This window comes from Mizuhopecten yessoensis, unplaced genomic scaffold (assembly GCF_002113885.1).
Source record: "Mizuhopecten yessoensis strain PY_sf001 unplaced genomic scaffold, ASM211388v2 scaffold8839.1, whole genome shotgun sequence".
NCBI lineage: Eukaryota > Metazoa > Mollusca > Bivalvia > Pectinida > Pectinidae > Mizuhopecten > Mizuhopecten yessoensis.
The window spans coordinates 402,132-429,789 of record NW_018407747.1 but is presented as its reverse complement, the minus strand read 5'-3'; the positions used below and the strand labels follow the sequence as shown (position 1 = coordinate 429,789).

The 27,658-nt window shown below is 36.1% G+C and overlaps 1 protein-coding gene across 17 annotated transcripts in view; it reads left to right on the top strand.

Moving 5' to 3' along the window:
- Positions 1-26,814, top strand: part of LOC110456708 (filamin-A-like) — a 174,767-nt gene extending 147,953 nt beyond the window's left edge. For 13 of the 17 annotated variants that reach the window (XM_021507594.1, XM_021507593.1, XM_021507596.1 and 10 more), the window contains 18 exons: positions 4,817-4,867; positions 6,385-6,517; positions 6,954-7,094; positions 8,646-8,774; positions 11,712-11,885; positions 12,324-12,482; positions 12,816-13,019; positions 13,247-13,399; positions 15,498-15,626; positions 18,217-18,273; positions 19,464-19,628; positions 19,987-20,088; positions 20,332-20,600; positions 20,751-20,871; positions 21,323-21,493; positions 21,830-22,045; positions 23,506-23,703; positions 24,262-26,814. In XM_021507594.1, the coding sequence (XP_021363269.1) occupies positions 4,817-4,867; positions 6,385-6,517; positions 6,954-7,094; positions 8,646-8,774; positions 11,712-11,885; positions 12,324-12,482; positions 12,816-13,019; positions 13,247-13,399; positions 15,498-15,626; positions 18,217-18,273; positions 19,464-19,628; positions 19,987-20,088; positions 20,332-20,600; positions 20,751-20,871; positions 21,323-21,493; positions 21,830-22,045; positions 23,506-23,703; positions 24,262-24,449 (2,760 nt within the window). In that variant the 3' untranslated portion in view covers positions 24,450-26,814. The remainder of the gene's footprint in view (positions 1-4,816; positions 4,868-6,384; positions 6,518-6,953; positions 7,095-8,645; positions 8,775-11,711; positions 11,886-12,323; positions 12,483-12,815; positions 13,020-13,246; positions 13,400-15,497; positions 15,627-18,216; positions 18,274-19,463; positions 19,629-19,986; positions 20,089-20,331; positions 20,601-20,750; positions 20,872-21,322; positions 21,494-21,829; positions 22,046-23,505; positions 23,704-24,261) is intronic. The other 4 variants (XM_021507600.1, XM_021507603.1, XM_021507601.1 and 1 more) reach the window with 3 other exon arrangements.
- The last annotated feature ends 844 nt before the right edge of the window (positions 26,815-27,658 follow it).

The following is a 27,658-nucleotide window of genomic DNA, read 5'->3' as shown; positions in this document are numbered from 1 at the left end:
CACCTGCATGCCACACCTCATCCATTCGACCCAATTTATCCAGTCTTTCGATCCTCACTCGTCATCAAACGACGCTGAACTTAACCGGAAGTACATATAGGCTAATCTAGTCTCAATCAGTTAGATGTTTAATGGCATAGATCTTACGGGCTAAGCATCTGACTGACCCAGAAAACATAACTAATTACATAGACTGGAACCGACATTGGACTATATTATCCGTCATATACTATATGATATCAATATACAGTTTTTGCATGTCTAGAATGATTATCCAATATCTATCACCATTTATGTAGGTAATATATTATTCAACTGTTTTCAATATGTCATCATAATATATATTTATATTAAAAATGGAGGGGAAAAAAATAATGTAAACTGTTATTCTGATATTACATTCTATTTACTAATACTTATACCAGGAAACACATAATATCATAAGATTCAGTTTCATATACAATTCACTTTCAGCCCTTTCATACTTTCATAGTTGCGCAGCATCAGTCAAAATTACATAATAAATCAAAGAGACTATAACTATAAACAAATACAGTATTATCAATATAGACATATAATAGCACGTAATATTTCATTGTCAGAGGGAAAGAATGTCAATCACTACCTGATTAATCAATATGTACATAAGTATCGACAATTTCACTGAATGCCAAATCAATATATTTTGCACATATGTAAAGTCACTGATTTTCAGGTATGATTACTTACGAAAATTGTCATCGTTCACCAGGAATGTCTCCGACAGTATTGTATTAGAAAAAATTCTCCGTTTTTTTCCATTTTTCAATAATGCAAAAAGTTTTCCATCAGTACTCCATGAACGCGCAACACACTGAAGTTCAAAAGCAGCCTTCAACCTCTGTTGATTGATACGGGTCAAGTCCTCTGTGATAAATGTCCCCGATCCCTTTAACACTTTCCTTGTCTGGATGATTTCCATCTTCTTCCTTCGGTGGATGAACTTACAGATAATGTTACGAGATTTACCTTGCTGGAAACGCCCTAGTCTGTGTGCAATGTCAATATCAGATTTGCAAATCCCAACTTTCAGTTTGTCCTTCACGAAACTCACAATCTTTCCAACACAGTCTTCCACAGTCTCATTTCTATCTGCGTCTTCAAATCCCACTATCCTAATAGAATTTTTCCTCCCATGTTGTTCCAGATCATTTTGTTTGTTTTCAAGTTCCAGCCATTTGTCTTCTGAATCTGTTAATTGCTGTTCAAATCTGGTTACTGATTGTTTTAAATCCTCATTCTGCTCCTCTAAGTCGTAAATCCGACCCTCCATTCGCTCTATCAGTTCCCTATTTTCTCTTCTGATTTCTTCTCTTAGGTTTTTCATCTGTTGACACATGTCCTCCTTCATCGTTGACAGTATAGTGAATATATTGTCCAGTTTCTCATCTGTCGACATTTTCCCTTTCGATATGTCACTGAGCCGTCCAGACTGAAGTCCCTTGGATTTATCTTTACTATTACTGATGCTCCCGCTCCTGGTTGAAGCCATTTCACAAGACAAACTCACAGTTCAGGAAAAAAAAAACCCCCAACACTTTCAGCACAACAGTGTATAGTCAGATGTCCATACAGGTGTGTAATACAGGTAAGGTTACCTGTGTGTCACTAGGTACAGTATAGGTGATAGTGGTCACTAAGAGTGCTCACTGGACCATGGTGAGATCTGGTCTATCTTCAAAAGAAATGTTTCTCAAAATCCAGAAAAGACAGAAAAATCTGCACCAAAGACACCACAAATGTAATCTAAAGCACCTCCAGAATACACAGTGCAACATTCGTCATGAATGCATTGTTATTTTCAGCATAACAGACACTTTTCTAGAGAGCTCATAAACAACACCTCTGGCCAGGTCCTCCGTCCTTGACCCCTCCTAATAAAAACTTGATAAATAATTTGATGAGGAATTTTAACGATATTTTTGTTGCTGTTTTGAACAATAGAATGTTTATCTAGAAAGATGGTTTAAAAAAAAAGCAATAAATTTGGGAAGAAAATAGACCAGATTTCTGATACCATCAGCAACAGGTGCACTGTCTATTTCTTCACCCTGTTATGAGAGCAGGTGTTACATCTATTTCTTACTCTGGTTTTAAAAGCCCTGGTTGAGAGGGGTGGGGGGTGGGGGTGGGGGGTTACATTGCTGTGCAGGTGTTATGGAATTTTATCATACCAGTTGTTTATAAACTGTGGGCTGCTTTTCATCAGAAAAAGACAAACGGTTTTAATGGAGTGCTGAAAGATAGCAGGAAATATTAAACAGTAGTGAATACGTGCAGCTTGTGGATGTAATTTATACTGACTGTGTTGTAGGTAACTTAACTCATTTACTCCAAAAGTGGGATTCATTTTGTGGATTTTATGTTGTTGTTTTTTTATACCAGGGTTATATTTTTTGTGTTCTCTAATACTTATTTACTTTGAGGGAATTAAATAAGTCTAGACTGTATAAAGTTGTAAATATACCTGGAAACAGTCCCATTATCAAAACATTAAGTTTTGGCGTGTGTCATGTGGTCAGAATGAGGTTATCTGTGATTGAAATTTAACGCTCTTTTAACTTTATTTAAGTCTGGATCAAATTGACAGTTAGATGTATTTTTCTGTAATTCTAGTTTAATTGCATAAGTTGAACCCGAAATTATCTTCTGTTGTATCAGATTTTTGTTTTTTGCTTAGTTTCTCTCCGAATTCTTCTTCCACAAAAACTCAAATTAAGCATGCCTACGGCACAATTATGTTGTGACCTTTGTGACCTTTGAAGCAGGGGAACGTGTTAGAGATCGGCAATCGTAAGGCTGGCGGCCAAATAAAGACAAACTTGTTTCTATTTCAAAGAATAAAAAAGCTGAATTCATGACAAATGTCTAAAAATAAGTGAAGAATTTCAAGGCAAACTTCCAAAGAAGATTTGTTTAGACTTTTTTGCTATTTTTAGTCATACTTATTCCCATTTCTACATTGTGCATTTTTATGCAATGACAAAAATAAACATCAGTGCTAATTTTAGCAGTTGCTATTTTTTCCGGCACTATTCCAAATAATGCACATGAGATAGAGATTAGTGTCGTCATTTGAAAGTCCCTAGCTGTAGTGATCGTGGAAGGCTGATCAAGATCAACTGAGTGTTTGTAACTATCAGACAACCTCTTTTTAAATTGGTGATTACCTTACAATAGGATTTGATAACGATGGGGTGAAAGTCACTGCGATTTGACCGATTTGACTGAGGTCAGTCAGTACAAGCCGATCATCGGCTCCTATTTTAGGCTTCGTCCTGTTGGTTTGATTGCGTGACTTGATAAGATAATATTCTTGATTGGTTTATAAAGTTTCACTTGATTACATGTGTTGAAAACACCATCCTTTGTAGAACTAAATATCTGTTCCTGAAAAGTTCACCCCGTACAGGGTATACTTGATTGTATTTCTTTTGCTGGGTTAAAAATGTGAAATGATATAGATAGGACAAATTCAAAGTAGTTTCAAAAATAGTACTTCCTCATTTTGAGAAAATATTGTTTTTCTAAGTGAAAATCACTTCAAAATGTGTCTGATAATATTGTTTGATAAAGTCACAGGTCAAGGTCATTCTTACAAATAAAGTCAAGGTGATTTTTGGTGTCTAGATTTCTCAAGGTCAAAGTGGACCATGGGGTCAGATATTTTATAAGGCCAAGGTGATATTGAAGACAATATAAGTGTTGAGGTCAAGGTGATCTTTATGTGAGCTAGAGATGACCGTGGCTGGACACAGTTGCTAGGTATCAGTTCACTGTTAGTAAAAATGTAGTGCTTGACATCTGAACATGATCTACCCGTTGCTACGGTTACCATGCACAGGTGCAATGGAGGTAATATAACCTGCTATGAAATCAGGAACTATAGATGACAATTCATGAATTTCAGATGGCACATCTGAGATTGTAGATGACAAGTTTGAAATTACAGACAGTTTATTTTGCTTGTTGGTGGTTTAAATTTTGTTTAGAGTAGTTTTGATGTAGTTTCTTTATTTTTTAACAGATTTCTTAAATATTTGATGTTTTTCATGAGTAATTTTTGTGTCCTTTAATTATTTATTTCCCAAACCCTTTTGCCCACAATTTGAAGTGTGCATGAATCCCATCCTTTGAATGTTTCTGGAGTGGCAAAATTAAGACTTGAGTTTATCCCTATTTGACAAGTTTGTGATGAATTATGATAATGATCCAGTATTCTACAATTTCCTTTTGGAAAAAAGATCATTCCTGTTTCAAGTTGACTTGATTATGACCTGGCATTTTAATGTCAGGTATATCTTGGACACATTACATGAAATTAAAGTTTAATTGTATTTTTTATATTTCTGGAGAAATGTATGTGTCCAAGATATTTTGCTTACAATTGAGCTGAACTTGTCTCATTACAAGGCACTAAGACATTCTCCTTCAATGGGGGGGAAAAAAATAAGTTTGAAATTTAAAAAAAAAGACATATTCGAATAAGAAATATTTCGAAATTTGAAAGATTAAAATTAAAATAATGAACTACCTTTAACTATGTGGTGTACAATTTCCTGTTTTCTATGCCACAGCTGAAAAATTTACAGATTGCTGTCTTAAATATTTTTAAAAAAATGTTATGAATTTTTGAGACGTATGCATTCGTGTTTGATGATAGAAATTGTGTAATATGGTGAGAGCCTTGTATCGAGATAAGAAGCATTAAACCACACCTGCATGTGATGCATGCCTCTGTACACTTACGGAGGTCTATTTGCGTGTTTCCCTCTAGGCTGTAGAACCTGACGACTATGAAGAATATCTTCAGCAGCAGCAGCAGCAGGTAAGGACTTCAAAGCCGGCACAGCTCTCCACCAATCACAACCTCTGTTCTATACGTACAAGTCTTCTCCGTAACTACTTCATCACAAATCTCCTGATTGGTCCACCTTATAAATTTCAAAGTTAGTTTCATATGAAATACCTGGTAATCAGGTTTATTTTTGATTTTCTATTTTGCAAAATTATGCAATATCAAGTTGGCTACATGGCATAATTTTAAAGTTATTACAAAGTTTGTGATTGACTGAATTATCAAAAGTCTAATTCTGCAGGGAAAAAAGTTTTTAAAAAAATTCATAAACAAAGAAAGCATAATGGTAAAATTGAATAATAAGAAATAGGCATGACTTGTACGTATAAAACTGTCAAAGTGTCACAGCTGATGTCACGGCCGACATATAGAACAGCATGGATGGCCTATATCAAGCACAGGATACGGCTGAGCTGTAGAATTTGTCGCAGTTATTTTAAGTCGGTTTAAAGTATGTACGTGTATATATCGCTATTAACTACGGTAGGCTTCTAGACTTACTTGTATCTTATTTTAATGATGCTTTATTTGGTGACATATATCCGTATTTAAACTAGAAAGATTCTGCAAGTAGAGTTCAAGGTCATAAAAAAGATATTCAAGGTCAAGGACATCATTCTTTTCTTAATGAAAACAAAGAAAAAAGCTTGTATTCAGTTGTGATGCAAACAACTAACCATGGTCGGCTGATAGTGTAGGCTTTTAATGACCAAATTGAAAGCAAGAATATTATAACTTTGTTTAAAATGTAGATAATATAACCTACTTGTGTAGTGTATATTCGCTGTGTTTTCTAGTGTCAGTGGCTCTGCAGTAGAATAAGCCTTGCCTGCATGATAAATGGCAAACAATGGCTCAGAGATACAAACATGTATCTTTATTGACATTTTAGACTATACTTTGTAACAATTGAGGCAGAGTTTAGCATAGATAGTTATACTTTTCATGAAAATATCGAGTATTGTAAAGTCAGCTATGAATATGCATGCTATTTGACTAGAACACATTGCACTTTATAAGAAACCAATCGGTCCAAAGTCAGCAGAAATTGAGTCTGATTGACAAGGTTATGACTGCTGCCTATGTCGAAAAATTTACTGCATGTTTGCATTGTCTACTAACTTTGATCAATTCAATTTAATACCCAGTCTGTTGTATTGTGATCGAATGTATGCTTGATTGATTGTTACTGAAAATGGATTCAAGATTAGGATAGTGTTGGTTCAACTAAAATTGAACGATATTTCAAGATTCAATATGCGTAAGAAATTTACTTTAAGTAACTTTTGGAAATTTACGGAAGACTCTTGATTCTATGCCAAATTATTCCTACTACAATCAAGTTGATAGAGTAACACATTCTTAAGAAAATATGGTAACTTTTGAGTCAAAACGGGTGTCTCTATGGTAAATGCTGATTGGTTGACAGGGTCCGTTTCTATGGTTACTCTGTTACTATGGTTACATGGTTTGGTATTTGTTGACAGGTTGGTGCGGTAGAAGAGCAGCTATTGAGCGCAGACACTGTAGATAACGTACAGGCATCCCTTCCTGTCCAGGGTCTTTTCCAGCCTGTCGATTTCTGTATCCCCGTAGGACCTATCTTCAACTTCGTATCAGGTGAGTTGTCATGGTAACCATGTTTTTATGGATCATGAATTGTGGGTTTCCATGCCAACAGTTTGGATATTAATTTGTCATGGAAACATAAATTGAAAAGTATAAGTTTTACCCATTCACCCCTAGAGTCACATTTGAACCTTTCACAATCGAAGACTGGGCAAGTCCAGTTTAGATATGTAGGGGTGAATGAGTTAAGCAATTCAACATCTGTTATAATGTTAATTATAAGAAGGGCAAAATAACCTTGGTGTTCTAAATTTGAGGGATAAAGAAAAAGCTGTCCCAATGTCTGAGGACTTCAGTAAAAATGTGCTGTAGTATGGACGTTATTTAATATGTTCTACAATTTTATCCTAATACTAAAATTGCCTTAAAAACAGAAATATCTACCAATGCGATAGAACATCCAAACATTGTCAATTTTGGTTTGTAGCTTATGTTATAATGCCATCCGGAGAAAAGGCCTACCCAAAGATAGAGGATAACAAGGATGGCACCGTCACTGTCAGGTATCAGCCCACCGATACGGGACTCCACGAGCTCCACGTCAACTACAACAGCGAGCCGATCAGCGGTAAGACTGACACCAGAGAAGTGTCACATGACTATAATTTTGTGTTTCTGGACATTTGATTGGATGAGAAATTATCGGTTATCAATATTTTTCCAGTTGAAAAAACGAATCCGGATACTTTTATTGGAGTAAAGAGTTCATTTAGCAGAGAAGAGTTTCTCGATATTTGATTGGATGAGAGAAATCACTTGGTAGAAAAGCATCAAAGGAGTTACCATTAATCGTGAAATTGGATTACATAATATGTGTCAATATTCCTTGAACTTAGATCTTTATGATAAAACATCTAAAGGGTGTTATCAAGAAAACATGTTTCTGGATATTATATCTCATAAGTGAAATCCTACTTAAGCTACAGTAGTTTTGCCTATTTACTGTAATGTATTTGTGAAATATATTTTGTGCTTCTTTTTCCTTATGATTTCCTGCAGTGTTTAAGTCATAACAAGCTATTTATGTGTTTACTAAGACAGAATCATTTGCAGCTGTCTGCTGGTGGACTGATGCTTTAGTAAACGAGATATATCTGTTCAAAATTAGCTCAGGGATGTTTTCGTGTGACTTTTTCCCTATATCCGAAACGTTTTCGGTCTAGCAGACGCCTCCTCTGGCAGCTAGTTAGGAAAAGTAGTACAATTTAGGTCTGTCATTTAGTGGGATGATGGTTTTAACTTTGGGCCTTGCAGCAATCAGCTAATCGCGTCTTGATTGGATTTGAAAGATATAGTATTTTCCGGAGTCAAATGAATGTTAAGACATGTCAGGCAATTCGTAACAGTAATTGAAAATGTCAATTTTTAGCAAATGCCTAACGATGGTTAAAACTGGTGTCTATCAAACGCATCCTTATATTACAGTCAGGAACTGTTGGATATTTTCTGGAATGTTTCAAGAGGATAAAGCGGAATGTCTGCGAATAATGAGGACTGTTTTTAAAGCATGTTTGGTTGTTATTACACGAGTCTGTGATGGGTTGATTTGCCACTTATTATGTAAGATACAGGAGAGCGCTTGTTTGGAACAGGGGGTTCGTTGGAGGGGGGAGTGTAGGGGTTCATGGTTATGGAGAGGAATACCTTTGAGAAAAGTGCTCTGATAGCTTCGCCTATTAGTTCAGCAGCTGTCGGTTTTAATATGTAAAGCTCTTTGAAGTTAATATAAAGCAGACATTGTTTAATTTGGGATAAAATGTTGCTAACCATGCAGATTTTAACAAAATTACCTGTGCAAGCCTCTAAACAGATGTACCAACTGCTGTGATCAGCCACAAATGTATTTCTTAAAATTCAGAAAGGAACGGTCGAGGTTGACCTGCTTGCTAACTTTAATGTTTGTTTGGGGAAAGGTGGTCAAGTCTTCATATGGTCATTTTGGTAAAAGTGTTTCTGTTTGTACTGGTCAAGCATTCAAATTAACAGTGGTCAGTGCTCATCAATCATCAAATTGCCTTTCTCAACTCCCATACAAGGATCATCATATGAAAGTACAGCTTTGTTAAAAGTCACACAATCTTTACAATTCAAGTCACACGATTGTTTCTGACCATTACAGGAAGTCCGTTCCAGTTCCACGTAGATGCTGTAAACAGTGGTCATGTGACTGCCTACGGGTCTGGCCTGTGCCACGGCGTGGTCAACGAACCCGCAGAATTCACCATTGTAACCAAGGATGCTGGTGCAGGTACGTAATGGCATGTCATAAATTTCAAAATGAAAGATCCTGGAAAGAAATTTGATTGACTTCACCCTGAGTGTAAGAAAATTGTTTCTGAGTGAGTGGTCTATTGGTACGAGTTCATTTGGCACCAAGTAGAAAGTACTGTTGTGGACGAGCTAACTTTGCACCTGAAATTTAAGCCACAAGGATCATCAGACTCCGAGTCTTACATTTGTACTGTATTACCCTAAAAAATAAATGTATGGAGTTATCTTCCCCTGGTATCTTATCACCATGGTTTCAGCAACAGAGACTGTATATGCAATGATTTCTCCTTTAGATACGGAGGAGTGCAGGTTTTCTTTGATTGGCTGGTAGGCACTTGGATTTTTTTTGCCAGTTTATCTGTCTTGTGTGTGGACAAAACCCTAAAAGTTTCAACAGAAGCGTTGTTAACTCTCTGCACTAGTTTTGTCTGTAAACTACATTAAGTTTCACAGTCTCAAGTGGGAAGGGGGTTGATAAGGACGAGACCCACTGACTTCTTACCGTGAATCCTTGAGATTAAAGATTTAGGTTGTGTATTGGATAAACTTTTCTCCTTTAAATAAAGTTTCCCCCACCTTCCCCAACTCTCGATACATACTGTGAACACAATACCGTATTCACTGTAATAAACACACATTCTCAAATAAGCATCATCCCCTTCTTGTTTTTCTGTGGAAACAAAATGTTACTTGTTAATAAATAAATCTGAGGGTTGTTTTCAACCCCCCCCAATGTCTGATTGCTAGCTGCATTTCCATTTGATAAAATTTTAAGCTGAAGAAAGGATTTTAAGCACACAAAATGATTGTTTCTTATTAAGTCACAGGTATAATGTGTATAAGGTAGCATACAATCTTTCACTGCCTAGGGTTGTTTCTATTAGGTGTATTAGGGTATATCTGTAGGCTCTTATCTTGCTCAGAAATAATTCACTGATATGCTTATTGTAATTACTGGTTCTGATTTATAAATAACTTTTTATAATGGGAGCTGATATTTTTTTAGCAAGGATATTAATCCAAACCCTTCCATTTCGTTTTGGTATCAGGAAAAGTGATCTTTATGGGATACTATTGTGAGTCTCCAATTTCTGGCTTTTGGGCAATTTACCAGAAGTCTTAATGGGAAGGAAAGGAAAGGTAGATCCTTTAATGTTTTTATAATGAGCATTCTTTAATACGATGCTGAATGGGTAATATGGAAACTAAAGGAATTAACAAATGAGGATGGCAACAAAGTTGATGTAATGGCTATTTTATGAGAATGGAAGGTGGCAACCTAGTTGTTGTAATGGATGCATAATTTCATTTGGAGGGTGGCAACCTAGTTGATATAATGGCTATTGTATTAGAAGGGAGGGTAGCAACACTGTTGATGTAATGGATATTAAAAAAGGAATGTATGATATTTAAAATTTCAACAGAGTTACACCAATAAACAATCTAAATGAAAAATAGGGACTTTGATCAATGATAATGATGTACTCTGTTGCAAGAATTACATATTTATCACAGCACTTATATAATCAAATCTACTGATAAAAAGAAATTCCATTTTTGAAAGCAAAATGAATTGATATTTTTTCCTAGCAGAACTGTTTCTTTTTCTAGTTATGCTTAAAGAGATTTTACATTTGTAAGAATATTATGCCAGAGGGAATATTCCAAATAAGTGATCAGAAAGGGTAAAGGTTGTTTACAGTTAATATGATGTATCTCGGTCTCTCAATACACTTTGTAGTGAGAATTATAAGTGTTCCTCATAGCTGTTTAATTTTTGCAACTTGAAAATTTTAACAGACAAATATGGAAATTTTATTCCTATATTTAGAAGTTCATTCTATATTTTGTATGGAAATATGATTGAAGCGTATCATCATATTACAAAGATAACACCGGGTTAGGAACATAGTAAATATGAACTGCTGGTATAATTAGGCCTTCATCTTGAGGTATAAGTAGGCAATTCCCTTTGACTATCCTACAGATAATCTCATAACCCAAATAGCTCTTCTTCTTTACTTCAAAACATCATTTCTGGAATCGGCTTGAATTATTTTTTAGAAATAGATAAGTGAAACCAACATATAACCTTCCAAAGATACCTAGGATCACCCTCCGAGATATATTTGGTTAAGAAAACAAGTCTTTCGGCCAACAAATAAGAAAGGTTTGGTGAAGTAAGCCAAATGATACTGATTACTTAAGTCTGCCTGGGGAATGATATTTGGGGGTGTAGGCTGCTGGCTAGTTTCCTATGTACAGTAATGCTAGGTGGCTGTGGTATGTAGACTTGTTTAATGGAAAAGACTTTCTGGACACTGCAATAGTCTGACATTGCAGAAGGACGTGGTGTTCAAAGTTGTGCTGGATCCTTAGATTACGCTTTGTTTGTTTTGAAGTATTTTTCTGATGGATTTTCGGATAATTTGGAGGTATTCACATCTGTAAGTCTGAGGGGTGTTCACATTTGTAAGTCTGAGGGGTGTTCACATTTGTAAGTCTGAGGGGTGTTCACATTCATCAGTCTTTGAGTAACAAATATTCCTGTCCGTAAGTCTCCAAGGTGTTTACATTTCTATGTCTCCTCTTGGATATCAAGTTACGCAAGTGAATTGTTGTCGAAATATTTCTCTAGCTCCGAGAAATCAACATACTTTTAAACATTCGGTCAAAATGTGGTAAAAAACAAAACAAAACAAAAAACATACCTTATGCGATCTGTGTTAGAACGACATTTGCTTATGCAGTACTGTTTTCAAATGTATAAAAATAATTTGATTTTGATTATCTTGATTACATTCTATTATTTAGATTATAAAAGAGCTACTTCAGCCTGAGTTTATTTATACCTGGTGATTTGAAATATCAGGACTTTGTGACAACCTGAATCATCGCTGCGTTTGTTTTTTAGGTGGTCTGTCCCTGGCCATCGAAGGTCCTTCCAAGACCGAGATTAAATGCCAGGATAACGGAAATGGCACCTGCACAGTGTCCTACATACCCACAGCCCCCGGAGAATATAACATCACCTGCAAGTTTGCAGATCAACATATTTCTGGTTCACCATTCACCGCCAAAATCACTCGTAAGTTATAAAAAAATGATTTCGGTTGTCTGTGTTGTGCATCCTATCAAAGTTTATGGCCAAAGTCATGAATGCTTCAATAAATATCCGGTTTAGAACACAAAATTTGGAAATGGAATTTTACATATTGGTATATTTTCTGATCCTTTTAATGAAAATCTTATTAAAAGATGTGTTTTATCCATTTTCATATTGCTGTACAGCTGTACACCAGGAAATTTTCACAGTAATTAATTTTTGGCCTTCTGCAATGAGGGCAAATTCATCATGACAGCGTTTATGAGCACACCGCATACTCTATAGTACATTAAATGTGAAGGAAGAAATCTACATTTTGGCCAATACAGATTTTACCAGTGAAGGGCGAATATTTGACTTGGCAAAAAGCATACAAGATATCATAAAATAACAATTTCGTTTGTATGATGTCCTTTTCAGCATCCACTGAGGTGAAGAAGCGAGCCCAGATTGGTCGTAGTAGTGAGGTTTCTCTCAAGGTCACAGAATCGGACATCGGTAGTCTGATGGCCACCATCAGAACTCCATCTGGTAGCGAGGAACCGTGCCTGCTCAAACGTTTAGCCAACGGTCACTTAGGTAAGTAATGGGTCACATACCTATTGGTCAGTTACTGAGAATCACCTGTGTATGTAGTGTAAAATCTCTAATAGGGATCTGTAGGGTCAAATGTGTGGGACCAGTGGTCACTTTAGTAGGCTGAGGGTCCAAACACAATTACAACCCTGGGGCCTTGTGTTTAGAGATTATAATTGGATGTCAGAGTCGAAGCTTTGTTTTGTTGATAATAGAATTAAGTACCAATAGTTTTTAGTGTCAAGCAAACCAAAATACAATTTGTCAAGGCAGTTTTACTTAAATTTTATGCTAATTTTTTAATTTCTTAAAACCATTTTCTTTTTTCTTTTTCAGGAATCTCATTTACTCCCCATGAAGTGGGAGAGCATTTAGTCAATGTATTTAGGAATGGAACACACATCAATGGAAGTCCCTTTAAAATCTACGTGGGCGAGAGTGAGCTCGGAAACGCCAGCAAGGTCCGCGTCGATGGACCCGGCCTGCAGACAGGAATGGCCAATGAAATCAATGAATTCACTGTGGACACTAGGGATGCAGGTGAGTTGTCTAACTGGTTAGTTCTGGTGTGACATTTGCTAGTTTAACTACACAAGATATGTTTGAGAAGACGAAAGTTTTTGTTTGCTAGGTTATAGCGGTAATTGTCATGTTTTTCTGTTGTTAGGTTATAGTGGTAATTGTCATGTATTTCTGTTGCTTGGTTATAAATGTTATTGTCATGTTGCTAAGTAACGGTAATGATTGATTTGTTTTTCTGTTGCTAGGTTACGGTGGTCTAAGTCTGTCCATTGAAGGCCCCAGCAAGGCTGACATCGAATGTTTGGACAATGAAGACGGAAGTTGTCGCGTAACCTACAAACCAACGGAGCCTGGAAATTATGTTATTAACATCAAATTCGCAGACCAGCATGTGCCAGGTCAGTTGATATTAAAAGTAGAAAACTTATAAACACAATTACAATGTTTGGTAAGCAATGAAGGTGGCGAAAGCTGACCATTTAACACCCGGAGCATTACAGAGATGAAACAGTTCCTTACAGGAGAACACAAAACAAGACGTGTTTTAGGAAATCATGTTCACAAACCGCTGTAAACAAATATTGAAGTACTTCGTAATGATACAATGAAAACAATCAGAAAATAATGCTTCTGAACCTATTTCCAACATTCTCCTAAAAAGTTGCCTTCCATGTGCCTTTTTACTGAAGAATTATTTGCAGATTTTACGATTAATTTATTAGTTGTAATGTCCTTAGCTAGTTTATTAGTGATGAAATACCTGTAATAAGGGGTCATACCAAGTGATGATAATGGTTACTGCCGGAAACCACTGTTGCAGTAAAACACATTTTACACATGGCCATAAATCAGGCTTGCGTTTTTGATCCATTAACAACACTGGTTTGCTGTAAGGTAGATAGAAATGATAAATGTTGATTATCCAAGTTACAACATCTTGAACAGTAGTTTTTAACAAGATTTTATTTATTGGAATGACCGAGAAACCTATTTTGACAGAAGCCAAATACAATAAATTAAACGTCTGCCCGGTCGTTTGTCAGATTTGGGGATTGATAAGTCGGGATGAATGTCGGTTAATGTATTTAAGACAGAAGTGTCAAACTGTCAGTCATGCTCCAGTCTGATTTTTTTTTTATTTTTTTTTTTTTTATTATTTCTTTACTGTTTATAGGCAATGGAACAAAATTTGGTTTACTTTGAAGGGAAAAAAAATTAGGTTACTTGTGTTAGCTAGTTAAGGAAGTTTTGACGGAGTTGGGGGAAGGGTAGGGGGAGCAAGGATATGTTGGTGGATGTAGGTAGATATGTATCTCACACCAGTAGAGAAGGGGACGTACTAGGATTGGTATCAGTGTAGTATCGTGGGCAGGGGGGGGGGGTCTGGGTGTAGTCAGTTTTATACTTGTGTCAAAGAAACACACCAGGGGGCACTTATCTTATATTGTAATTGAGGAATTTATACTGACATTTTATTGGATGATGTGATATAAATTATTAGGGTTATTTTTTGATGGTGGGGGTGTGATCAGGGCCAGGGGGTGGGGAATGGGGGAATGGGGTTTGGAATGAGGCAGAAATTGGAGGGATCAAATGTTAAATTTTATTATCATTTTGTATTGTCACTGTAGCATACAAATTTAATTGTTAGAAATCGTTTCTGTTTGATAAACACACAGAGAGATGAAATATTTACTAGACTTTATTTTGCTGTTGACCGCTCAGTATTACACAACTTTGCTAATTGTTTTATGCTAATTTGCTGATTGTTTTGGCTGCTTTCCCAACTAAAAGGAATTCTACAATTTAGCGAAAAAGTGATGTTTCCCAATTCCCTAGCTCGTTTCAAATGGGAGGTGTGGCGGAAATTATCTATAAAAACGGAGTATTTCTGTTTCTGGTTTGGACTGTCTGTAGACATGATATGTTTTGAGTTGGTTCCAGTAAAACGTTTTGTGTCTAATTACCGGCTGATATCGTACAAGGCAAGACATTGCTGTACCAAGGAATGAATTCTGTAGTTTATCGCAGCTTTTGTAGGTAGTTTAATTGTTACGTACGGCAATGCAATGAAACCTATAAAACTTAATGGGTGATAAAACCAATCAAAGACGCATGCTGGCCCCGCCCACCTGAAGATTATGATTACTGAATTATGATTTTGCTCAAACATTCAAATGAATAAGATGTGTTTTACTGCGCAATATATGATGACTAGACAAAGCACTGAAGGTTGTTTGTGTTATGTGAACACAAATGAGGCCATTTTTAAATAATGTGATTTCATACAGATCATAAACAAATGTTTTTATTCCATGTACAACTGTAATGGCTAACAAAATGAATTTTTAAAGAATCGGAACATTCCATCTGATCAATCAATGCTAAAGATTTAAGCAACTAAACTGTTATAAAATTTGAGTCTTAAGGAATTATCGTCTTTAAAAAAACACTAAAATGACAATAACAAAACTTCGGGTGATTTTGTTTTAATAGGAAGTCCACACACGGTAAAGATTGGTGGAGAATCTACATCTAGAATTACGGAAAGGATCACGCGCCACAGAGAGGCTGCAGACATCACTCATATCGGCAGTCAGTGCGAACTCAGCCTTAAAATACCAGGTAAGGCTCGTTATGTCACCTGTGTGTCGTTAATCTCACCTGTGGGCAATGCTACGGGCAGCACTTGTCCAATGTTTTTAACGATATGTAGCTTGCCTTTGATTCACATATTGTGAACAGGATATTCTGATATTGTGAAGATTTGTAGAATTGTTCACTAATTTCATTAACTCATTACAACAAACTTGTGTTTCTACAGGTGTGTTACAACTAATTATCTAAAATTGTTCAGGTGCAATACACCTTATCACCTGTGTCTCTTCAGGTGGTAATCTTATTAATGAGTCAACTAATTGATTAACCAGGTAGATTAGTTAATTGGCACTAGTAATTCACTATTTGGTAGACGATTTAACAAATTTACTTAACACGCATGCAAATATTAAAGACAATTGTAACATAACCCTTCAATATTTTACAATTTTACAAAGGTGTAATTGGCAATTCAACATCAGAATATGTTTCAATGTCAAATCGCGGAAAACTGTTTTTGGAACTCACCAATATTCACTAAACAACCTGACAGATATTCACTCAACAGTCTGCACAAAAACACCTATTTAGGATTCCTGAGAAGGTTATATTTAGTTGGACTTGCCATTTCATTTTTATCACAGCAGACGGATTCTGAAATTCCAAAATTCTAAAATTTCACCGTTTTCCGTTAGAAAATAGACACTTCAGCAGGCAGTTTTGTTTTTGGATCATAGACACTTGAGTAGTCTGTCTATATTGTAAAACAAACATTCTTGAAACTTTGGCAGAAATCCACACTTCTTCTGGGTGTGCAAAAAAAAATGGCCTCGTAAATCTTGCCTGCTGCACTTGTTCAGGGGAAATAGTTTCTTAATGTGCAATAATAAAGATCCATTAATCGTCAATTAAAGTCCCATTAAAGATCAATTAAAATATGTTATAAATGCTCCCATTAAAATTCTGTGAGTGGTGTGGGGGTAATGGGCATTCTATATACCTACATTGGTAGTGTGTTTTACGTTTTGTAATGGTGTCAGCTTTACCAATTACAGAATCGTTATAAGTTGCAGTGTTTAGAAGTTTCCTACGCAGATAAATTACTGGTAGGCCTTCATGAATGAAAAATTCAGTCTTAACTTTACGATCATTCATTAGAAAATATACACTCTCCGTGCTTGGAACCACTCTACAATTTAAATGGGGCGTTGTATTACCTTGTTTTACTGGCTTTGGTTCCTTGGTTTATCAATCTTCTTGGATCAAAGTATAGGGCTGTCAGAAACTGCCAAAATATTTCAAAACTGGGATTGGGTTGTGGCCAAGCTATTTGTTTTCTCAACAGCACATGCCAATATCTCGAGACGCATCTTTTTCATCCCTCTTCACTGAAATACTACCAGGGCGTAACATACATTTTTTTTTAATATTAAAGCTTTTTTCCTGTTTCCCATGTAAGTGTAAGCTCGCGTATCAAGTTTGATATCAGAACACACCGACCTTGAGGATTTATTTCCAGCAAGCTTGAGCTATAAATAGCCTCTAACTTATTTATAACTATATGTGTAGGCATTTGGGTGATTACGGGCGGAAACGGATGAATGATTTTACATTGATGTTTCGATGTTACATAAGGGGATTTCTGTATCAAGGAAGATTTAACGATAAGTCATAAAATTGCTTTTAATTTTGATAGCATTGAAGAAATTTGTTTGAAAATCTTAATATCTGAAGAGGTGAATGTGTGTTTAGCTTTGAACTACACATGATGATAAGAAAAAGCATTTGTAAGTTTATCACATTTTTCTTCTTGACAAGCATTCCAACTATCATAGCCACCCACACCCTTTATGGGTTCCATTTACCATGGTAATCGTTTCCAGGGAAGAACTAGATTATCTGGTTGCCATGGAATCGTTTAAGCTGTAAGCAGACACACTTGTGTCCATACATCACGTGCCTGATTTAACAGTCGTAGTAACTATCAGAATGATAGATGGTTTGTAAAATAATTGAGTTTGTTACTTGTTTGGTACGATAAAGATTTGGGAGGCAGTTGGTGGATGGGGAGTAAGTAAACTTATCAGAATTCACAGTACGCAGGAAATATTCACACACTAAACATTCGTAGCTTTTAGCACTTTAAAGAAATAAAACACAAAATACTCACCTTCCAAGCAAAACCTATCTGCTTCAATACCTACTGTGTTCACAACAATCATACACCCATTACACAAATGTCACTTTTATGTTTAATTATTGGAAGTTGTCCACCCATAATGCATCATTTGATCAGAATCTGTTTTAGATGTCGTAATCAACTGTTCCATATTCGTTGTAACCATGGCAGCCATAAACAAAACTTATTGTAGCCATATAGAACCTGTTCCAAACTTGTTGTAACCATGACAACTGGTCAACCTTGATTGAAACCAGGGCAGCTGTCCTCATTTTGTGTAACCATGCCAACTGTTCAACATCTTTTTGTAGCCATGGCAACCTCTCGAAATTTGTTGTAACCATGGCAACCATGCCACATTTCATGTTACGGTGGACATTCTTTAAGTATTTGTTATAATCGGAGTAACAGAACAACGGGTTTGCTGTTTTATTGTAGTTCAATACTTTGCCAAAATGGGTGCCTTTAGGATATTAGAAACACATGTTTCCAAAGGTATAGTAGTAACAGCTATGAGAGGTTGATGACCTTGCTATTGTTGTTGTAATTTAAGCCCCTCCCCCCAAATCCCTCCGCCCACTCCCGCGTTGGCACCTGAAAACACAATGCTATTTAAATAAATGTCTCAGATATACGTTTTTCAATATTATCATTGAGGTTCGAACTATTGGATGTTTGTTGCATCACACAAATATATTTTTTCCCCTGATAAATGCAGCCCAACCTTTCATTTTTTTTTTTAGATTTTAGATATATGTTTTAAAGCGAAATAGAATTTACCCTACCCTTGTGATACTTGCCTGCTAATTTTCCTGTTTATGGTTTGTGAAATTCAATGAAAGCTACCAAATGTTAATGTACCAATGAAAAGCCTCCAGTTTGATTGGGTTGTTTCATTGTACAGATATCTGTGTATATATAAAAGTGTTGTAAAAATTACCAGAAAGAAACGCTTTCTTCTCCCAGACATTATACCTTTTGTGACCTTTTGTAACCTTTGTGAACAAAGACCAACACTTGTTGACCCTGCTACACTTGTTAGCCCTCCAATGAGAACCTCTGTTCTGTAAGTAAGCATGAACATGGTGACTCTCCCAGTGTTCTCCAACATTGAATTTCTGTACGGAATTGCAATAATCCAAGAAATGTGTCATTTTTGAAAAGTATAAACAGAATGAGCTTGTGTGATTTGGTCCATTCCATGTTTTTTTCATGTTTTTGTTAATTAATTTTTGTTGAGCTGTATTATTTGGTTTCACACAAAAACAACCAAGGAATTGGCATGACCACATTATCATTATTTTTTTTATTATATTTTCATGAATGTACATTTTTTAACATCAGTAACTTTTAATGTGAAGTAATATCAATCATTCAGAAATGATAACAGCTTGTTTATCATTCAGTAGGTTAATAACTTCAGCTGACTAATATAATAATGTCCATGTATTGTATGTTGTCTGCTTTTCTGTATGCAAATTAAACCATACATTTAACTTTATTTGTACCATCTAATGCATCCATTTTTACTTGGTAATTAATGTTATAAGTATTGATCTCATTAACAAATCTCTGTATTAATATTCAGAATTTCATTAAGATTTACTAAAATAAATATATTCAATAAACAGTGTTCCCTTTGAAGGATGAATAAACATTAAGTTTTGTGTTGTTCATGTTTGTAGGAACGAGTCCGTTTGATATGACCGCCTCCGTAACCAGTCCGACAGGTGTAACAGAGCTATGTGACATCATCAGCCTAGACGACAGCCATTATAGTATTAAGTTTGTTCCCAAGGAGATGGGTGTACACACAGTTTGTGTGAAACACAAGGACATGCATATTCCAGGTACAGTTATCCCCGCTTATCACATACAAGCCTGTTATAAGATTATCTGCCTTTATGACACAGTTATTTCCCATTTATCTTACAATTATTTCTCATTTTATATAGATATTCCTCTTTAAAATACAGTTATCCCTTTTTATCATACAATTATCGCCCTTTATCAAATAAAGTAATTCACTGTTTATTTTTCTTTATCGTAGTTATCTCCCCTCCCATGCTGTTGCCTATTCCTATCTAATGTTAATATAAGATAATGTATTAGGAGAAGTTCAGTCCATATTTTCATGTATAAATGTGTTTTGTTGGCAGTTTTCCAGTATCAGTGAGGTTTTATTGGTATAATATTTCTTTGTTACAGGTAGTCCATTTGAGTTTACTGTAGGTCCTATTGCTGGTGGAGGTTCACACAAGGTACATGCTGCAGGGCCCGGTCTGGAGAAGGGAGAGATCAACGAACCCTGTAAGTGTGTGATTGTGAAATGGAATAAATTTATTGTCCTTCAGATGCAGGATTGAGTGGATATAATATATATTTTCCATGTTGAGTATGTTGCATTTGTCAGTTAATCACCTTTGCCTTAAAGTTGAAGTAAGATTCCAAATTTTCTGAGTCCGTCATATATTTCTCTTTTTGCATATTTAAAATCTAAAAACTATTTGCCCCATGATTTGGCATATAAACATACCTTTCCTTGATTTGCAGGTGAGTTTAACATCTACACACGTGAGGCTGGAGCAGGTGGTCTGTCGATCGCTGTAGAAGGTCCTTCCAAGGCGGAGCTTGACTTTGACGACCGTAAGGATGGATCCTGCGGTGTCAGCTACACGGTGACAGAGCCTGGAGAATACTTGGTGTCGATCAAGTTCAATGATGAACACATACCCCAGTCACCATACAGAGTCTACGTCACCCCCAGCATAGGCGACGCCCGCAAGCTCTCCGTGTCCGCACTCCAGTCCAAGGGAGCAGGAGTACGTACACAATGGTTTATAAAAACTTTCATTAGATGTAAATTATTGACTAAGTGAAACATCTACCTCGGGAAATATTTATTGCTGGGTTTGGAGGATAGATAACTGTCGTGCTGTTTTATTATATGACAACATTTTTCTTTGTTACAGATTGGCAAGCCATGCTCATTCGTTATTCATTTCAACGGTGCCCAGCCAGGCAAGGTCAAGGCCATGGTTCTGACCCCATCCGGTGCTGAAGAGGAGGGATTCATCCAGGAGATTGATGATGGTAGGTTTGATTGATATTGAGTGAAAAAGGGAATAATTATGTCTCGTTGGGTTGTGCTCATCTGGGAGTGTACTCTTGAAACAAGTTCTTTTCTTTGAAATGAGATTTATGAGTTTGACATCAGTTGATATTGGAATTGGAGAATTAAAAGGCTGTGCCTTGTTCCAGAGAAAAAATAATGGCTGCTTACCTGTTAGTTGTCAAGGCTGATGCAATGGAGGCTCCAGCATTTGAAATCAATTATAATTGGTATATCATAAAAGAAGATAACAAGAATTTGAAAAAATGTAGAATACACAATCTCTTTATTTGATAAACCTTGCACCACTGTAGACCATAATGAACTCATCTAATTGAATTTATGGTAGAGTCTGTGCAAGTTACCTAAGGGGTGAAAGAGTTTGTTTATGTTATTTAGTCCTTTTCATGGGTATTGTTTTCTGTACAACAGGAGAGTATGCTGTCCGGTTCATCCCCAGAGAAAACGGTCCCCACATGGTCTTTGTCAGCTATGACAAATGCCAGATCCCAGAGAGTCCATTCCGTATCATGATCGGAAAGGTTGATGCTGATCCGGGAATGGTCCATGTGTCTGGAGACGGACTCAAGACCGGAACAACCGGTAGGTTTACTTATGTCTGACAACGGTTTGGTTTAGTAATTCCAAAAAAACAGCAGGTTAACCTACTTCTGGATAAAAATAATTGCTTCAAAACATTAATGTGTTTTCCTAACAAGCAGTATTATTTATGAGATATTTTTTTCTTTTGGGTCAGTGTGCACGTGGGTCAGATTGAAAATTTGGGCTACAGTTCAGTGTAAAGGGAAGTAACTCAGATATCGTATGTATGATAATCTAAAAATATTTTAACACTCAAACACTGAATCGGATCACATTGTCCACTTGCTGTATGACGTGATGAACGCCACTTTATCATTGCCCCGTATCTTTTAACAGATGAGCCAGCCAAGTTCTTCGTCAACACATGCAACGCTGGAAGTGGAGCTTTGGCTGTCACAGTGGAAGGACCTTCTAAGGTGAAGCTGGAGTGTAAGGAAACCGAGGAGGGCTACGAGTTCACATACAAGCCCACCGCTCCTGGGGGTTATCTCATCTCTATCAGATACGCTGGTTCCTATGTCGCCGGTAGTCCATTCAAGGCCAAGATCACAGGTCAGTATTAAATATCAGTGATTCTGGTCCTCATTAAAATTTCTGGAAAACTTCCCATTATGACAGGTGCCACATGTGGCAAAAGAAAAATGCACAACTTCTTAAGACTTTGATTGAACTTCTTAAATTTTTCTTGCAATTTTTTTCTTTTTTTGCTTTTTACTTCAAGGTCTCCTCAATTCTTGTTACTTTCTTTCTATATTGAATTTTGGATTCCGTTTTTTTTATACTATGTTAATTGAAAAGTAGAACACTTGTGTGTTTTATTGTAATTCTGCGGGCTCTTGTGTGTTTTATTATAATTCTGCGGGCTCTTGTGTGTTTTATTGTAATTCTGCGAGCTCTTGTGTGTTTTATTGTAATTCTGCGGGCTATTGTGTGTTTTATTGTAATTCTGCGGGCTCTTGTGTTTTTTATTGTAATTCTGCGGGCTCTTGTGTGTTTTATTATAATTCTGCGGGCTCTTGTGTGTTTTATTGTAATTCTGCGAGCTCTTGTGTGTTTTATTGTAATTCTGCGGGCTCTTGCGTGTTTTATTGTAATTCTGCGGGCTCTTGCGTGTTTTATTGTAATTCTGCGGGCTCTTGTGTGTTTTATTATAATTCTGCGGGCTCTTGTGTGTTTTATTGTAATTCTGCGGGCTCTTGCGTGTTTTATTGTAATTCTGCGGGCTCTTGCGTGTTTTATTGTAATTCTGCGGGCTCTTGCGTGTTTTATTGTAATTCTGCGGGCTCTTGCGTGTTTTATTGTAATTCTGCGGGCTCTTGCGTGTTTTATTGTAATTCTGCGGGCTCTTGCGTGTTTTATTGTAATTCTGCGGGCTCTTGTGTGTTTTATTGTTATTCTGCGGGCTCTTGTGTGTTTTATTGTAATTCTACGGGCTCTTGTGTGTTTTATTGTAATTCTGCGGGCTCTCGCGTGTTTTATTGTAATTCTGCGGGCTCTTGTGTGTTTTATTATAATTCTGCGGGCTCTTGTGTGTTTTATTGTAATTCTACGGGCTCTTGTGTGTTTTATTGTAATTCTGCGGGTTCTTGCGTGTTTTATTGTAATTCTGCGGGCTCTTGTGTGGTTTATTGTAATTCTGCGGGCTCTTGTGGGTTTTATTGTAATTCTGCGGGCTCTTGTGTGTTTCATCGTAATTCTGCGGGCTCTTGTGTGTTTTATTGTAATTCTACGGGCTCTTGTGTGTTTTATTGTAATTCTGCGGGATCTTGTGTGTTTTATTGTAATTCTGCGGGCTCTTGTGTGTTTTATTGTAATTCTGCGGGCTCTTGCTGCTAAAATTCAAAATTCAGGAAGAGTTTGCATTACTTTTACTCTAGGTTTAAAACATTTAGATGGAAACAATTTAAAATTTCAACATTAATAATTGATTTTTTTCAGAATGAATATCATAAATTTGTTAGATTGTTTTTTCCGGGATGTCGACTAAACCTTTTCTGCCTTGCTATTACTAGGACAGGGAAAGGAATCCAGCATGCAGGAGATGTCAACATGTGTTGTGGAGACCGTCACCAAGACAAGTGTTATGAGCAGGTTCACCAACCTCCCCAAGTTCCAGTCAGAGGCCTCCAATGTTACGTGTGAGGGTAACGGAATGAAGAAAGCCTTCCGTGGTAAACAGTCCACATTCACCATCGACACGACCATGGCTGGTATGTATGATGGTCAGGGAGTTGAGGAGAGATGAAATTCCGACAAGATTTACTGCTGTTTTGAAATGTTATTAAATTTTTCCAAAAAGATTTTATCAAGAATATCTATCTAGTATTTAGTAGTACCTAGGAAATGTTTTGGTACAGATTCATCTCTAGGTAGATAAAATGTATAGGCTCTAAAAATCTACAGAAATCTCTGTTTAAACTGGACTTTGTCCATTGTGAGTTTTTTGCTGAACTGACCAAAGAATTTGGTTCCAACATTGACAATACATAGCAAGTGGACCCTTTACAATCCTGAACTTTCTGCAAACTGACCAAACTTTTATGATCCCGAGGTTGTGCAGTTTAGACAAAGTGTACTGTTTTAATGAATATTCCCAGTAGGGCCAAGATTTAATGAAATAATTATAATTTTGCATCCTGAAAAAACGCCAAATATATTTAGGAAATAATCCCCGATATGTGAGCCAGCCAAGTTGTATATTGTGTTTGACATATTTTTACCTTCTGTGGTTGTATGAGTGTTATAATTGAATGATTCTTTGGTTGTAGGTAACAACATTTTGTACGTGGGCATGGTAGGACCTAAGGGGCCCTGCGAGGAACTGTGCGTAAAGCACCAAGGTAGCGGCATCTACAAAATCAACTACATCGTCAAGGAGATGGGAGAATACATGTTAGTCGTCAAGTGGGGACAAGATAACATCCCTGGCAGTCCCTTCTGTGTCAAGGTCAACTAGTGTCAAGGTCATCTAGAGGGACATCATTAACAACTAATTGTGCTTATGACATTGAAAATATATGTCAAAGTACAAGGACATCTGCTTACAACATTGAAAAAAAAATTGTTTGTTTGCTTTGAAAAAAATGAAGTCATAAATTGTATGTATGGTTAATACAGAAGTGCTGGGATGATGGAGCAGTGGACATTTCTATCAAGAAATGTTGGAAAGGACTGGCAGTGATATGTGTGGAGAAGATTTTATGTGTTATCATTGCCGAAACAGCTGCATATACAAGTCATGTTTGCAAAGAGTTGACATGTATTACGATTCCTTGCAGACATTACCAGATATCCAGCCTTAAAATTCAATGTGATTTTACGTGCATACATTGAACTGTTTAAGATTTCGAAGTGCAATAATACGCTTTATACAATGTATGGACTTAACATCTGATTGTCAAAAAGTCTGTATTTCACCCAGCAGCATACTCACTGAAGAAATTAGTGTTGATGAGCGTATGAATTATCAATGAGGAGAAAAGGTTTGTAAATGGCATGTCCACCTTTTCACCATTAGAACCATATACCTGTTCCTCCCCCCAGGGACCACACAGACCGGTCCAGATCATAAGATGGAGCAGCCCACTGTAGAAGTGAAGGGGGAACAGGTTCATTGTTTATTGGGTTATGAATTATAGTCCATGCCTTCTCGAACAAATAAAAGGATAATGTCATACAACATCAGTACAATATCGTACTGAGAACGACATTCAGAACATTGTAGAACAATGGTGCGATACTTTCTCTTGCCGTAGTACAATTTCCTTGTATTAATATTTGCACCATCAGTTGATATTTGTTGTTAATGCTAGAATAACCAATTAAAGAATAGGTTTTTTTTAAAGCTTTTTGAAAGATTTTATCATAAAAGATAAATAATGTTCTTTTGTCCTATATACATTTACAAATGGTGCTTGTTTGTTTTATGAAGAATTCTGAATTTCTTCCATTTACGAGAAACTAAGATGTTGAAAATATTTCAAATTAGTGGAATGATTTGATCAGAGAGAAATTTACGAAATGAATCTGGTAAATACAAAGTCTTTAAGTTTACGTGAGTGACTTGTATGGATGAACTCCAAACATTGGCTGTTCATTGTCACAAAAACGTTTGTAAATTTCAAACTCTAACAAGACGCTTGACTTCTGTAGTTTTGTAGGGTATATTTCTCTATAGTTACCTTGTCTGTAGCAGAATTTTTTATTTTCTTGAAGTATTCTCTTGATTTTGAGAGAACACTGGTTGTATAGCTATCAATTCTAACTATTTAATCTCATGTGTTTGACGAATTATATTATAGACCTTCGCAGAAGGGTATTATTATTAATAAATTATATTATTTGCGAATGAATGATGGAGTACGAAATAAAGAGTTGACTTGGCATTTCGAAGTGGACTTTTTTGCTTGAAATATATCACAACTATGCACAAATCGTTTTTGTTAGAAATGAATACTTGTATACAATCTGACGGTTTCGTATACACATACGTTTTCATGTATATATTATTATATATAAAAATCTCATTCTTGATATATTTTATTGAAATATTTTTTTTCAAGTTTATATATTTAAAAGAGGAATGTTGGAAAGTTTGTTAACCCTTGTTTCCCCACTTACAAAAAAGGCCCCTGCATTTATTACTCTGTGAATATTCATCAAATGTCAAACCATTGCCCATTTTACCCTCCCCTGGAAGTCTAATTTTAGAACCAACAATAATGGATGGTCTGTACCAATATGAATTTTTAGGGGTTTAAGGGTATAAATCTCATGTATTATTAATAATATACCATGATGTCGGACACATTTGAAGCATCAACTTGATTCATGAAGCATTGAGGCCATTGCATTCAGAAAGGACTTAATATATCTCATTACTGAAACTGTCTATTCCTGCCCCCCACCCCTTCATCTGTTGTCCCCTGCCCACTACCTCCTCTCTGTTAAAAAACTGATATATATGATAAATATATAATATACATATATGCCAAATCTTTTTATCTAAAAATAGATACATTTTGTTTGAAACCATATACCGGTATCATTAAATATCTAATAAATTGACATTGAAATGAAAATATAGAATTTTGATGCTTATAATAATCTCGAGACCTAAAAATGTTTCGTCAGTTATATCTAATTAAAGTTAAAAAGCTTATTCCATTTAAATCAATAGCATTATTATATAATTGCTTTGCTCACAAGCACTGGAGTACCGAGTGACCCCAAGCATATCCCGACCTTTGACCTATTCATGGTTGCTATGGCATTGTGTATATGTATGCTAATTTCTACAATAAAAATGATAAAAACCTGCTATGCTATCTTTGTGGATATTTTATTTGAAAATCAGTTCAATTGTAAAAACATGAAGCTAAAAAAATGCATAGTCATGAATATCTTGCCATGATTTACACATGAGATGCACAACTTATCATCATTTGAAAATTTGCATTTGTCTAAAAAAAAATCTTCAATATTTTGGCTTAAATTATTTGAAAACTTCAGAAAATACTGGAACTCAATGTTTTTCTATGAACACAGCCATAACTTTATTTGATATCCTGGCAAAATATGTTTCTGACAATGCACAACATTCTCTCTGAAACTTACTAGCTGTTTGCATTCTTCTGTAAAGGTTCAAACATACTAAACAAATTGTTAATTAAAAATCGTACCTGCTCCCCAAGTTTCCCCAGAGCTACTCCCCTTTGAACTCCAGCATGCTGTGTTGTAATGTATTTCGGAATTGAAAGGAGAAAGAAAATTGCTATAAAGTATGAAGAGAACTGGTATGGATCCTGAATGAATCAGGTTGGCATTTTGGCATTAAATAATCATAATCAAATGCTAACATGAATGTCATGGGCCACATGAACAAAAGACAGATGAACGCTTAAACCAGTAAGACAAATGACATTCAGACTCCTGAACCTAAAGACTCATGAGCTTTAAACACAGGAATCCTTATGACATATGAGAAACACGGACCTACGAAACAGCTGAACATCTTGAGACAAGATAACAACTGAGGAATCATGGACATCAGTATATATATTTCCATCACACAACGGGAAACATGTAATAGGGCCCAATTAATCATCGTGATCATGTTTAACGTTCGCCCAGGTGAAGGGTTCTGTCCCCATTCCCAAACAAGGG